General features: G+C 47.7%; 1 protein-coding gene across 4 annotated transcripts in view; it reads right to left on the reverse strand.

The window, feature by feature from the left end:
* Positions 1-13,178, reverse strand: part of LOC105490313 (non-SMC condensin I complex subunit H) — a 38,039-nt gene that overhangs the window by 16,522 nt on the left and 8,339 nt on the right. For all 4 annotated transcript variants that reach the window (XR_011612146.1, XM_071077352.1, XM_071077350.1 and 1 more), the window contains exons 6-9: positions 12,714-12,838; positions 5,088-5,277; positions 3,709-3,800; positions 2,726-2,928 (exon numbers count right to left, since the gene is read on the reverse strand). Coding sequence is in view for 3 of the 4 variants with exons in the window: in XM_071077352.1 (XP_070933453.1) it covers positions 2,726-2,928; positions 3,709-3,800; positions 5,088-5,277; positions 12,714-12,838 (610 nt within the window). In the remaining variant the exon portion in view is untranslated. The remainder of the gene's footprint in view (positions 1-2,725; positions 2,929-3,708; positions 3,801-5,087; positions 5,278-12,713; positions 12,839-13,178) is intronic.

Here is a 13,178-nt window from a genome sequence, read left to right on the forward strand (position 1 = left end):
ACACTGGGCTCCAAGTGTTCTTGGGCTGCAGCGGCTGCTCCTGCTGCTGCACAGAGAGAGGAGCTCACTCTTAGACACACGCACTTTTGCAGACCAGTCCTTACCAAGGCAGGTGCACAGAGAGCTCCACCTTTTATGCTATGCAGTTGTCAGTGTGCTGCCACGCAAGGACCAATGACGCGAGGCATCTACACAACACTGGTGTTTATCACTCAGCATTGTCCCACCCCACCTTCATCCAGAAGCCCCCGAAGACCTTTCAGCAGAGTCCCGTGGTTTCCAGCCCTGGGTGCAGAGCACAATCGCGCGGGGATGGTATGTGATATCCGGCCCCCGCTACCCACTGAGGTGCTCAGCTGGTGTGGACTGGAGCCTGCCACCCAAAGCTCACTGCACGTGGCCAGGACTGATCGAAGGCGCTGGGTGGCACCGGCTCCACCCCATTCAACTCTCTGAGCCCGTTTCCTCATCTGTAAGATGGGGCTAATAGGACCTCATCATAGGGTTGCTGCAATAAAATAATTAATTTTAGGTATTATGTAAATTTGTGAAATAACACACATAAGGCACCTGGCACAGCATCTTGCACAAAGAAGAAGGAGCTCAATAAATATCAAATATTGTTATCACGTGGTCCCAACCTTGCATTTTCATGGATGAGAAAACAAAGACCGCAAAAGGGGGTAACATTGCCCCACATCTCACGGCAAGTTCAGGTCTACTCAGATCACTCACTCACTGAACTCCCAGGAAAGGCCAGCGATGTGGCAAGCGGAGGGGATTTAAGGATGCGTAAAACCCCAGACTAGAACTGCAGCCTCCCGCCCCAATGTACTAGGTAGGATAGAGTCTACGATTTTGTGCTATTTGGAATAGGGGAGAGAAGTGGAGACATTTGCTCAAAATAACCAGCAGAAATCATCTTCCAGGAACCAAATAAAAGTCTTGGAAGCTCTTTGTTATTGTCAGTCCCTCAGATGTCACTTCACTGTTTAAGAAAGTGATAGCTTTTCTCTGACATTTGAAAATGACATTTTTAAAAGAGTTCATCCCATTGACCTATCATTTCTCCCTTCTTAGAAGACAGGATGGCCGGGCGCGGTGGCTCATGCCTGTAATCCCAGGAATTTGGGAGGCCGGGATGGGCGGATCACGAGGTCAGGAGATCGTGACCATCCTGGCTAACAGGGTGAAACCCTATCTCTACTAAAAATACAAAAAATTAGCCGGGCATGGTGGTGGGCACCTGTAGTCCCAGTTACTCAGGAGGCTAAGGCAGGAGAATGGCGTGAACCCGGGAGATGGAGCTTGCAGTGAGTCGAGATCGTGCCACTGCACTCCAGCCTGGGCAACAAAGCAAGACTCTGTCTCAAAAAAAAAAAAAAAAAAAAAAAGACAGGATGAGAATGGGGCAAAATCACAGCCATGTGAATACTATAATTCTGGACAGCAGGGTGGCACTGGGCCTGGATGGGCAGTGGCACCTTGATGTGCCAGATGCTCAGCGCTCCAGATTCCTACTCAGATTCTGAAAGACATTATCAGCCTAATCATTTCCCACAAGGGCAGACAAAAAATGAGCCTAGGAAAGACATCCAAGCAGGGCTCTTGAAGAGATTTTTGTCATGGTGGGAAATTACACTAAGCAACTTCTAAGGTTTTAGTCAAACAAAACCAGCTTGGCTGTCCCCAGTCCCAGGCCTGCAAAGCTCTGTTATAGACATAGGAGTTAACAGAGGCACTGTTCACTCTAATCTCATGAAATCTCCTACCCCCAGGCCCGTTCAAGACCTTTACACGACCGTGACACTAAAGGGTTGTGGGACCCTGCTTCCAAATTAAATTTAGAATTAAAACAGCACTAATCTATTAAATACATAAAGGTCAACCAAGTTCTGATGATTTTTATGTTTACTAGGATAATCAAATATTTAAATTACTAAACCAATTACCCTTCTCCTCCTCCAAATATGCTCAATTTTGTTGGTTGTTTTTGTTTTCGCTGCCTTGCTCATCCCCAGTCTGCCCATCTGGTAACCCAACACTGCCTAACCTCCTACTTGCTTACCTTTCTGATGGCAAATTGGTGGCTTAGAGTCACCAAGAGCCACACTATCAGCAGCGTGGACAAAGGGAGCGTGCTCTCTGCCACCAAAGCGCATGTGGTGACAGCAGCCACACTGACGCCATTACTAAAGGGAGCATGCTCTCTGCTACCAAAGAGCACGTGGTGACAGCAGCCACACTGACGCCATTACTAGATCCCAGGCACTTTGCTCCAAACACTTCACATTGTTCCAATCCTTACAAACTCCTGCAATGTCAGTCGTATAACCAAAGTGGCTAGGCCTACATTCAAAGCCAGGTGTGACTCCTCTGAGTCAGAAAGACTCCGCTGAGAAGCTCAGCTGTCGGGTATGACACAGCACACCAGCCCAGCCAATCAGACATCAAATTCAATCACCCCAGCAGGAAATCTGTTAAGAACCGATAGAGCCCAGGCATGGTGGCTCACACCTGTAATCCTGGCACTCCGGGAGGCCAAAGCAGGAGGACTGCGAGCCCAAGAGTTCAAGACCAGCCTGGGCAATGCAGTGAGATACCAGTCTCTATTTTTGAAAAAAAAAAAGAAAAAAAGAAATTTTTTTTTTTAATGAGAGAAAAAGAAAAAAGAACCAATGGAGAACTCCTATGGAAACACTTTCTGGGACTCTGGGAGCCTTACTGGCAGCTCTGAACCTGGCAGGGCTCCTTCCAGCTCCTGAACTCTTCATGATCCCCAACTGCAGTGCGGTCGGGTTCATCGTTGGCATCAAAGTCATCCCCCAGGGACCCATCAGGGACGTCTCCGCAGTCACTCTCAACTTCAGCGTTGATGTCAAACACCTGGTCATTCTTCTTAAACTTGTCTACCAGGGCCGACACAGACTGGAGGGACAAAAGAGGGTTCTGTAAGTCTCACTCCTGTAACCACCCCAAACCACCACGGGAGGGACAGCCTTCTCACCCTTAAATTTCAGTTTCCAGCCTCCTCCATCCCCGAGCCACCCTTCCCCATCCCCTGCCCGCCCAGACCAGGACTCTCCCGACAGCACCGTGAGGAGGAAGTTTGTATTGTGCAGCACAGGATGAGGCTGCATTGTTGTCAGGTACATTTTGTGAAACATGAGACAGGATTCTGTATCCATTAACTACATGTTTGCAGAAAACAGTTTTCCTTGGAGACCATTTATTTTGGAAATTGTAGTAAGTAGGCTAAAGGGGGCCATGCTAAAAATACACAGAGGAAAGCTCTACACATGACAATCTCTCAGGAAACTCTGTGCCAAGGGACTCAACCCCAAAGAGCAGGAAATTCCTCAAGCTTGACAGCAGCCTCAGAGATTCGAGGCCACTGGGATAACTACATTCAAGAGTAAATCTAACTATAAATGTTCACCCAGTAATGTCAGGGCTGCGTTACCCTAGGAGAGCAGAAGAGGGGACATGAAGTTGACCCCGCAACTCATTTACCTCTAGAATAGTCCTGCTGGGGTTCACAACCCTACCCCTCCTCCCTCAGGGTTTCTGTCCCTATGGAAGTGCCAAAGGAAATATTTTCTGTAGTCCTGGCTAAATAAAGATGATGCCACAGTTTTGGTTCCCACTGGGCAGCACCAATCTTGAGCCAACTAACTAAAACCACGAGCCACTAAAAGCTGACCACACCTCATTATGTGTTTCACTGTCCCACTGAGTAAACTGGAACCCGGCCAGGGAAGGGCAGATCTGGCGATCTTCCGCACACTGCTGCAAGGGCGCTGGAGAGGATGGCAAGATCACAAAGAGAGATTAGAAGTGGGTCAAGTGCATTCCTTCCTCCCTTCAGAATGATACTGAGTAGCAAGAGAGACTAGAGGCACAGTTACCTCATTGTCCTCCAGCAAAGGCTCAAGTATCATCAGTGGCTGGCTGGCTGCCAATCTCTGTCCCTGCCTCTCCTGGGGGCCAGCGGATGCATAGGCCACACCCACACTGGAGTGAGGCTCTGCACTGTCATCGCACAGTTTAGTAAAATACTAGAGGAGAAACCTAAAGCACAGACATTTGATTCTGAAATGAATTTCGTGACCTATGCTATAACTGGGAAATGAAATGCTTCGTCTTAAAAATACACTAAGTGCATAGGCAATCATGTAACGGTACTTTATTTTTTGTCCCATACTAACTAGAGAAGACCTACTTCAGAGGATTAGAGCCCCAAATGAGAGCATAAACTTGGAAAATAGATTGTTAGCACAAAAGTTATATTAAACAAAATTGAGGCAAGAATAGAAATGACAAGAATGGGAGCTGGAACAACTGCACAGCCTGGAGGAGGAGTATAAATTTCATTCACCATGTAAAAATGACCGCACTTGAGATGAAGCTCAGCGAGAGTACGAACACGGCAGTGGAAATCCACAGAAGGGGGCAGCTCTTCTGGGAGCCCAAGTGTAGCTACTGCGCTGCACACACCTGGCCTCCCCACCTGCTGGTACCTCATTACGACATCCTGAGGAGAATCTCCAACTCAGGGGCGGAGGCATAAATGGGAAGGATGCTAAAATCTCTGTCAAGCCAGTATGGGGGACTGATAATAGGAGAGATCAGTTCTGAGACTGCTGCAGAGGAGTCTCAAAACAGTTCACAATGCTCTCTTCTCCTCAGGGCCCCCTGGATGGGGAGCAAATAAAGAAAAAGCCTGTCTGGCTAGGCAAAGGTCTCTCTAAGTCCCCTTCCCAAGTACAAACTCTGACACTCCAGGAGGAATCCAGGGCTCCAAAATGTGACTTGGAGAGCTGACTGCAAACAGTGGGCACCTAAGGTACGGGGCACATCAAGACCAAGAGGCAATGGTTTACTGTTTTAGACTCCATGTCGCAGAGAAGACAAAAGTTAGTGGATTGCAAGGCACTCCCAAAAGAATACACAATTTGGCATTCCAGAGAAAATTTCTGGGTAATTCAAGCAACATAGGAGCATGACGGGCTTATGGTACCCCATGGTTATGTAAAAAATTCCTCAATGACTGAAATGTTCTGGTGAAAGGCATCACTTGTACTTACCTTTTAAATCTGTCATTTCTACACAACCTAACTCTGGCAACTCGAGAGGTTCTCCCGTGGAGAGCGTCTGGACATCAGAGGGAAACAGCAGCTCACTTCTGTAGTCCTGGCAGTGGAGCGTGGACAGAAACACCCCCGCTGTGCTGCACTCATCAAACGAGGCTGCCGTCTTCTGAAACATGGGATCAATCTGAACACAGGGAGAGAAGAAACGGAAGGTTTACGGCACGCAGCCAAGGGAAATATAAACTCTCACGCATTTGGCCCCGCTCATTAGCAGGTGTAGACAATGGACTGAAATATCTACACTCATGGTCAAAAGTGTGTTTTGTTTGTTTGTTTGTTTGTTTTTGAGACGGAGTCTTGCTCTGTCGCCCAGGCTGGAATGTAGTGGCATGATCTTGGCTCACTGTCAACCTCTGCCTCCCAGGCTCAAGCGATTCTTGGGCCTCAGCCTCCCAAGTAGCTGGGACTACAAGTATGCGCCACTACACCTGGCTAACTTTTGCATTTTTAGGAGAGACGGGGTTTCACCATGTTGGCCAGGCTGGTCTTGAACTCCTGACCTCAAGTGATCCACCCACCTTGGCCTCCCAAAGGACTGGGACTGCAGGTGTGAGCCACCGCACCCGACAAAAGTGGCTTTTCTAATTGATCAGATAAAATCCCGGTTCAAAAGAAAGGTTGGTTATAGTCAGGGGAAAAACATACACTGCTGCAGAAGACAGTACGTGGTAGCAAGTGTACACTGTGCCAATTGGCTTTTTTATAATACACCCGGACGTGTATCCTTGCAGCTGGTCTCCTTTTATAAGTCACTAACAAATTCCACTGGCTTAAAAAGCCTGTGTGACAGAGCTGGTCACAGGCTCTGCTGTTCTCCAAACAGAAGTATCTTCTAAAGTTTGGAAGAACATACCCAAGATATCCAGGCAAAGGACAGACAGAGTCAGTAGGGCTAGCCGGCCGGGTAAAACCTGAGAGAGGTTTTAAGAAGGTCCCTAAGACTGGGTCAGGAGCAGGAGTGGCATGGCCATATGACACCAAGCCCAAAGGCAAAATAAGGCACTGGGCATAAGAATACGGGCAGGGCAAGCCACACACATGTGTAGCAAGAGGCTAGAAGCCCCCTGGGACTCTGCAGGTGACCCTGAGACAGGAGATATAGTGGGGGATTGGGTTCATGGGTCTCCCTGATGCCTCAGAACATGGCTGCTATCGAGCGAGGGGCTTGGATAGGACAACACAGATGTGGCTCCCTGGCTCTTCCCTGGCCCCCTTAGCTCAGAGTCCAAGCTCATCAGAACTGATGAGTCCAAGCTCAACAGAGCTGAACTCTACCATAAGCCCATCTCACCATTCTTCATCCCAGAGAAGCACATTCGTCATCGCCACGTTCTCCCGTCCCCTTAGCCCTCAGGCAGTCACACGTCCAGGTCAGTTACCTCCCAGTGCATCTTTCCATCCCCAGAGCCAGCAATATGACCCTTATCTCTGGCCCGTCCCAATTCCCATCCTAAAAATACCAGTGCCGTTACTCCTATTCTCTTCTCAAATGCTATCCAGAGTAACGGTTTCCCATCTGGAGGCTTGCATCCCTAGAAGTCTTAAGTATGTAGTTAATGGAACTATACTCAGCACTTCAGAGACAACATGGAAACTGTACCTTGACCCACATTAAAGCCGAAACACTGTGATAACGTTCCTCACTTGTGTCTAGAATTATATCATGTGTGAGAACAGAGGGATTTATATCCCTAAGCAATTCAATGGGACAGTAGATGAAGCCTTCTGAAACAAGGGTCCGCAGTAAGGAAGGACCACAATAAAAGGCCTTGGAATAGACCGAATGATAAAGTTCAAGATCTCTTTAGGTGATGTCTAAAAGCAAATCCTTGGCTCTAGCCAAACTCGTATACTCTCCAGCTTCCTAATCAGAACCTTCCTGTGCTGTGGCATTTGCTTACACCTCTACTTAAAACCACCTCCCTGGCAATGTCTACCTGACAGACACCTAGCCTTCCTTCAAGGCCCAGTTCAAGTCTTGCCTCTTCCATAAACTCTGAGCCCTACCAACTCTGGTTTCCTACAGTGTAAGCCTTGACCTTCCTTGCATGCATCTACCTGAACTGAAGCACAATCATGTTTGAATCCTCTATGATGGCAAGTGTTCTGCACATACTGAAGAGCTGTGTCCAAAAGAGATTAGTTCATATATAAAAAAGTGTTCTCAACTGGTCTAGACACACCCACACATTTGCCTTCCGACCTCCAAGAAAATGAGAGTTTACACCTGTAATCCCAGCACTTTGGGAGGCCGAGGCAGGCAGATCACTTGAGGTCGGGAGTTCGAGACCAGCATGGCCAACATGGCAAAACCCTGTCTCTATTAAAAATTAAAAAATTAGCCGGGCGTGGTGATGCATGTCTGTAATCCAGCTACTTGGGTGGCTGAAGCAGGAGAATCGCTTGAACCCAGGAAATGGAAGTTGCAGTGAGCCAAGACTGAACCACTGCCCTCCAGCCTGGGCAACAGAGTGAGACTCTGTCTTAAAAAAACAGAAAAGAAAATGAGAGTTTAATAAACACTTGAAGCTTTAAATTCTGTTTGTGACAATCCATCCCTTTTTCTATCTTCCATACTCTTGGCGATTACAAGTTTACGGCAGCTTACAGAGCAAAAAAAGCTTTCCAGGATTGGAGTACTTGGCATTTCTTCATGACAGTATTCATTTCACTTGGCATAAACATACCACAGCCTGTCAGTATCAGGCTTAGAGGAGGCAGCCCTGCTTGCTGCTCTCTCCTTTTCTCTTATAATCATGGGAAAGGCCGATGCAGGCCTGGGAAACAGGCCGTTTTCCTCAGGCCCTCAGAATTGAGACTACCCGGTAAGAAAACAGATGACTACAAAACAGAATTTCCAAACATCCTATACTTAATAATCCCTGATTGATTTGAACATTTCACTATAGAACCAAAAGAAAGAATGACAGTAAGGGCCAGGAGCGGTGGCTCACGTCTGTAATCCCAGCACTTTGGGAACCCCAGGTGGGCGGATCACTTGAGATCAGGAGTTCAAGACTAGCCTGGTCAACATGGTGAAAACCCATCTCTACTAAAAATACAAAAAAATTAGCTGGGTGTGGTGGTGCGCGCCTGTAGTCCCAGCTACATGGGAGGTTGAGGCACGAGAATCGTTTGAACTGGGGAGACAGAGGTTGCAGTGAGCCAAGATCGTGCCACTGTACTCTAGCCTGGGCCACAGAGCAAGACTCCATCTCAAAAAAAAAAGACTGACAGTAAGATAAATTCCAGATTACCTAGGAAGGGGAAAAAACAAGGAGAATTGGGGGAGGGAAGGGAATGTAGAAGGACTTTCTGGATCCTATGACTAATAAGTAATACCGCTTCAGATGTGTGTAGCATATAACCACGTTTAAAGATCTTGACATAGGCCGGGTGTGGTGGCTCACGTCTGTAATCCCAGCACTTTGGGAGGCCAAGGCAGGGGGATCACGAGGTCAGGAGATTAAGACCATCCTGGCTAACACGGTGAAACCCCGTCTCTACTAAAAATACAAAAAATTAGCCAGGCGTGGTGGCAGTGCCTGTAGTCCCAGCTACTCGGGAGGCTGAGGCAGGAGAATGGCGTAAACCTGGGAGGTGGAGCTTGCAGTGAGCTGAGATCGTGCCACTGCACTCCAGCCTGGGCAACAGAGCAAGACTCCGTCTCAAAAAAAAAAAAAAAAAAAAAAAAAGACCTTAACAGATTCACTACTATAAAACCCAGATGTGGGTGTGGCCAGCATTCCCTGTTTTTACAGTATATGACAGTGAGATTCGTATCTCTTCCCAGGTCACACAGCTAAGGATGGAGGAACCTAGATCTGAGCTTTACATCATCTGCCTGCACATCTGGCATCACCCATGGTTAATGCTGACACACATAGGAAAAAATACAACTCCTCTCCCCACAAGAGCCAGTCACTCTCGCCTCTCCCCTCCCTTTTAGGCCTCATTCTCAGTGACTCTCCTTCCTCTGGCCCCTCCCTGCCCGTGCACAGCAATGCCCCGCTCACCTCACCACTCAGAGTGGGCATGGCAAGGCCCATTTCCCTAGCCCCTGCACACTCAGTCTTACCACTATCATTGCTATAAGAACACTGGCATTCATCTCACTGTTGCCCTTTATCTGGCTTATTTATTAATTACACAAAAAGACCCAAGACACCCACAGTTCTGCATTTCTTGGACTCTAAGATCTATCCCCACCACGGCCCCCATCTCCCACTCCTCCTCAAAAACTGGTATTTCCTCAGGGCCCTCTAGACTCAGTGATCGGCAAAATTCTATCGCCCACTGAGTTCCTGAGGATTCTCTCCACCTACTTGTTCTCACTTAAGTCTTCTCAATGGGGTTCTCATTTCACTCTCAAGGGGTGAAAACTGTTTCCTAGAGGCAAGGTGGAAAACAATCTTAGATATTACAATAATGTTTGCCTATCCAAACTCTACCCTATCCGACAAAATCTTATTCCTTAATATTTCATTTCAAGGGGAAGGAGTAGGCACAAAATGTCTAAAAGGGTCTGAAGGGGCAAAAGTGATAAAAAACAGGCTGGGGGCACTGCTCCAACCGAGACATGGTGCCAGCCTGAGGATACGCTTCCCCTGCAGGCCTCCACAGTGGCTGCTTTCTCTTCACAGCCCTCAAACCAGTGGCCTACAGGTGGGTTAGGTGACTGCAGCATCCAACTCTCCCCCCTCCCAATTTCTGATGCCCCCAGCTCTGAGTACCACATCAGCCTTTGCCACTGTCTGCCCATCTGCGTTGCAGTCATCTTCCGACTCCCCCAGGTCACAACCTCCCCTTCTTCTCGGAAGATCTTAGTATTAGTTCATGGCTCATTACTATTCTCCAAATTTACTCCTGGTGTAGCTCTTACTGATTTCAATATTCATATGTTGATCCATCCAGTACACTGCCTCTTGGTTGATATCCTCTCCTTCAATGGTCTCCTTCATCCTAAGCAACCCAGGACTCCAAGACAGCCTAGTAAGACCCCCACCCCGCCTCCGCCATTTGTTCCCTCGCCTGTTCTGAGTTGAGTCATTAACCATGACTGCAACCTCTCCATATGTTCAATTCTAAGGGCCCCTCTCTGACAACCACCTCCTACATTTCCAGCTCACCCCTTCTTGTCCCCAGCACCAAGAAGTCTTTGACCCCACCAGGCCTACAATCTACTGATATATTACTTTCCACTGCCCCTCATTCCCCTCTCTTCCCAGGTAAAATTCCCTAAGCAGTGGCTGCGACCATGCCTTTACACATGCTCTCACCTCCAGTGCCCCTTTCCAGCTGTGTCCATTCACTCAGCTCAACAGGATCCCGTAATAAACCCAACTTTCTGCCTACTCCATGACTGTACCCACACAGGTATTCACGGCTGGAGAAACAAAATCATGCCTACAGACCTCACTTTAAATCCATCTGCTACCACCCTCAGGTAGACCCTAAGTTGTCTGACAGTTACACCATATCTCCTTAGTCCATTTACTCACCCACCTCCTAGAGGACTCTTTCCTACCCTTTCCCTCATACCCCTAGTGCCTTCTTCCCCCATCCTCACTGTAAGCTGATGACCTGGCTTCCTATTTTAAGACAGTATCCAGAAGGATCCGCCATGAGCGCACCCAAACAACACCCCTGTCAGTCAAGCCCAACCTGTGCTGTCCATTCCCTTCCCTCTCACCTGAGCAAGGACATCACCCTGGCAATTCTCCTTTCTGCTGCACCATCAATAATCCCTTCTCCACTAGACTGCTGCCATCAACAGAACATGCTGTCATTTCTCCCATTCAAAGACAAGATCAAAACTCTTGGCTTTACCTTTCCCTCCATTTGCTATCCCAGTACTCTGCTCCAAATTATAGCAAAACTCTTCAAAACAATTGCCTATATTCAAGTGTTTTCAGTCCTTTTCTCCCATTTATCATAAAGAATTTCAAATCCATAAGAATGTTGAAACAGTCATGTAAATCTCTGTGAAACTTCAATTTAGATTGCCCCATGGGTGGCATTTTGCATATTTGTTTCCACTTTCCATACATATCTCTCTCTCTCCCCCCACCCCAGAGTTTTTTGACAGTGACCCTCATGACACTTCACCATGTGGCAGTTACTAAGCTGCCGCCTCTCAGCTCTAAGCCTACCCTCTCTCCTCGGCTGCGGTGCGGAAACTGGGACATTCAGCTTTGCCAGCTGCTGCCTGTTAGGCTCTACCAAGAAGGGGCACTAGAGGGAGACTGCAGGCTCCGAGGGGAAGAAGGCACTTGCTCCTCTCTGTAGGTTGCATGTTAGGAGAGCGTCACGGAGCAGCGTTCCAGCCTGGCTGCAGCAGGGTCCACCTGTAGCAGCAGCTGAACCCCAGGTGCAGATTTTCACTCACAGAACCAGCCTTATTAAAACACCAGCACCAGCCAGCATGCCCCCGCTCCAGGGTCTGGGTCCTGGACACACAATCCCCTCCCCCAAACTCAGGGACACTAGCACCGGCCAAGCCCTTCCCTGGAGGTCTGAGCTTGAGGTCCAGAGGGGCCCCCTCCAAGCTCATTAGTGGCCTCAGGTTGCCACATTTGGCGTGGTTGATCATTCCCCACTCCCTGAAATACCTTCTCATTTGGACACCACGCTCTTCTGGTGTTCCTCCTACCTACTGGTGTTTCTTCAGCTCTCTGAACTCCTAACATTGGGGAAAAGGAACTCCCAGTCTTTCTCCCACATACACTCATGTCCTTGGTGACCAATTCCAGTTTTGTGACCTTAATTACCATTTATGAATGTTGTGGAGGTAAGAGAGAGAAGTAATCTAGTCTATTGCTAGTGGGAGAGTAAATGAGTACCTTTTTTTGAGGGCAACTTAAAATCCATGTCTCAGAATTTTCTTATATTCTCCCATACGAGTGCAAAGATAATAAGTATTAGAATACTCACTGAAACAATGCTTTTAATGGCAGAATTAAAAAATAAAATTGTAGTAACACCTGTTTACTTTAAATTAACTGTGCTAATTATAAATGAGGCCTCCAGTACCATTTGTTTAAGCAGATTCCTTAGGATTTGCTAGATAGATGATTTAAAGCTAGGATTCTGGAGTTAGACCACTTAGCTTCAACTCCTAGCTCACTCACTAGATGTGTCGTTTTGGGCAAGTCATTGTGCCTCAGTTACCCCTTTCTAAAATGATACAAGAATGTTGTGAGGATTAGATGAGTTAACACAGGTTACAGGTTTAAGGAAATATATGGTGCTCACCATGTGTACATTAAATGTTAGCTAACGTAACCACTGCTACATTTACTAGGATATAAAATTAATTTTTTATCAATTAGATTTCTCAGCAATTTGGAGTCTCTTCTCAATCATTCTGAAACACTGAGGGACTTACTTTTAGTCTTTACTGTCAAGCTAAAGGATGATAATGCAGAGATATCAGTTGAATGTTTTACTCCCTTGAGGCTTAAATGGGCACATACCAGCAAGGCAGCCTTAGCCCTGCCAAGTCTCGGCCCCTAAGGTTCTGAATTAGTCAGAAACCACACTGTGCACACGGTTCCTCACCTCACACTTCCGATCTGCTTCGGAGACATTGAGGTTGTTTATGTTCTGCTCGATGGTTCTGTGTAAGAGCTTCTTCTTTGGCTTTGGAGCCCTTTTGGTTGTTCCCATTTCAGTAGCACTTCCATCTAAAAGGAGAAACACAACTGTGTACTGCAAGGGCTGCTTTTTTTTTTTTTGGAGACGGAGTCTCGCTCTGTCATCCAGGCTGGAGTGCAGTGGCGCGATCTCAGCTCACTGCAAGCTCCGCCTCCCGGGTTCACGCCATTCTCCTGCCTCAGCCTCCCGAGTAGCTGGGACTACAGGCGCCCGCTACCGCGCCCGGCTACTTTTTTGTATTTTTTAGTAGAGACGGGGTTTCACCGTGTCAGCCAGGATGGTCTCGATCTCCTGACCTCGTGATCCGCCCGTCTCGGCCTCCCAAAGTGCTGGGATTACAGGCTTGAGCCACCGCGCCCGGCCCAAGGG

This window comes from Macaca nemestrina, chromosome 13 (assembly GCF_043159975.1).
Source record: "Macaca nemestrina isolate mMacNem1 chromosome 13, mMacNem.hap1, whole genome shotgun sequence".
Taxonomy (NCBI): Eukaryota; Metazoa; Chordata; class Mammalia; order Primates; family Cercopithecidae; genus Macaca; species Macaca nemestrina.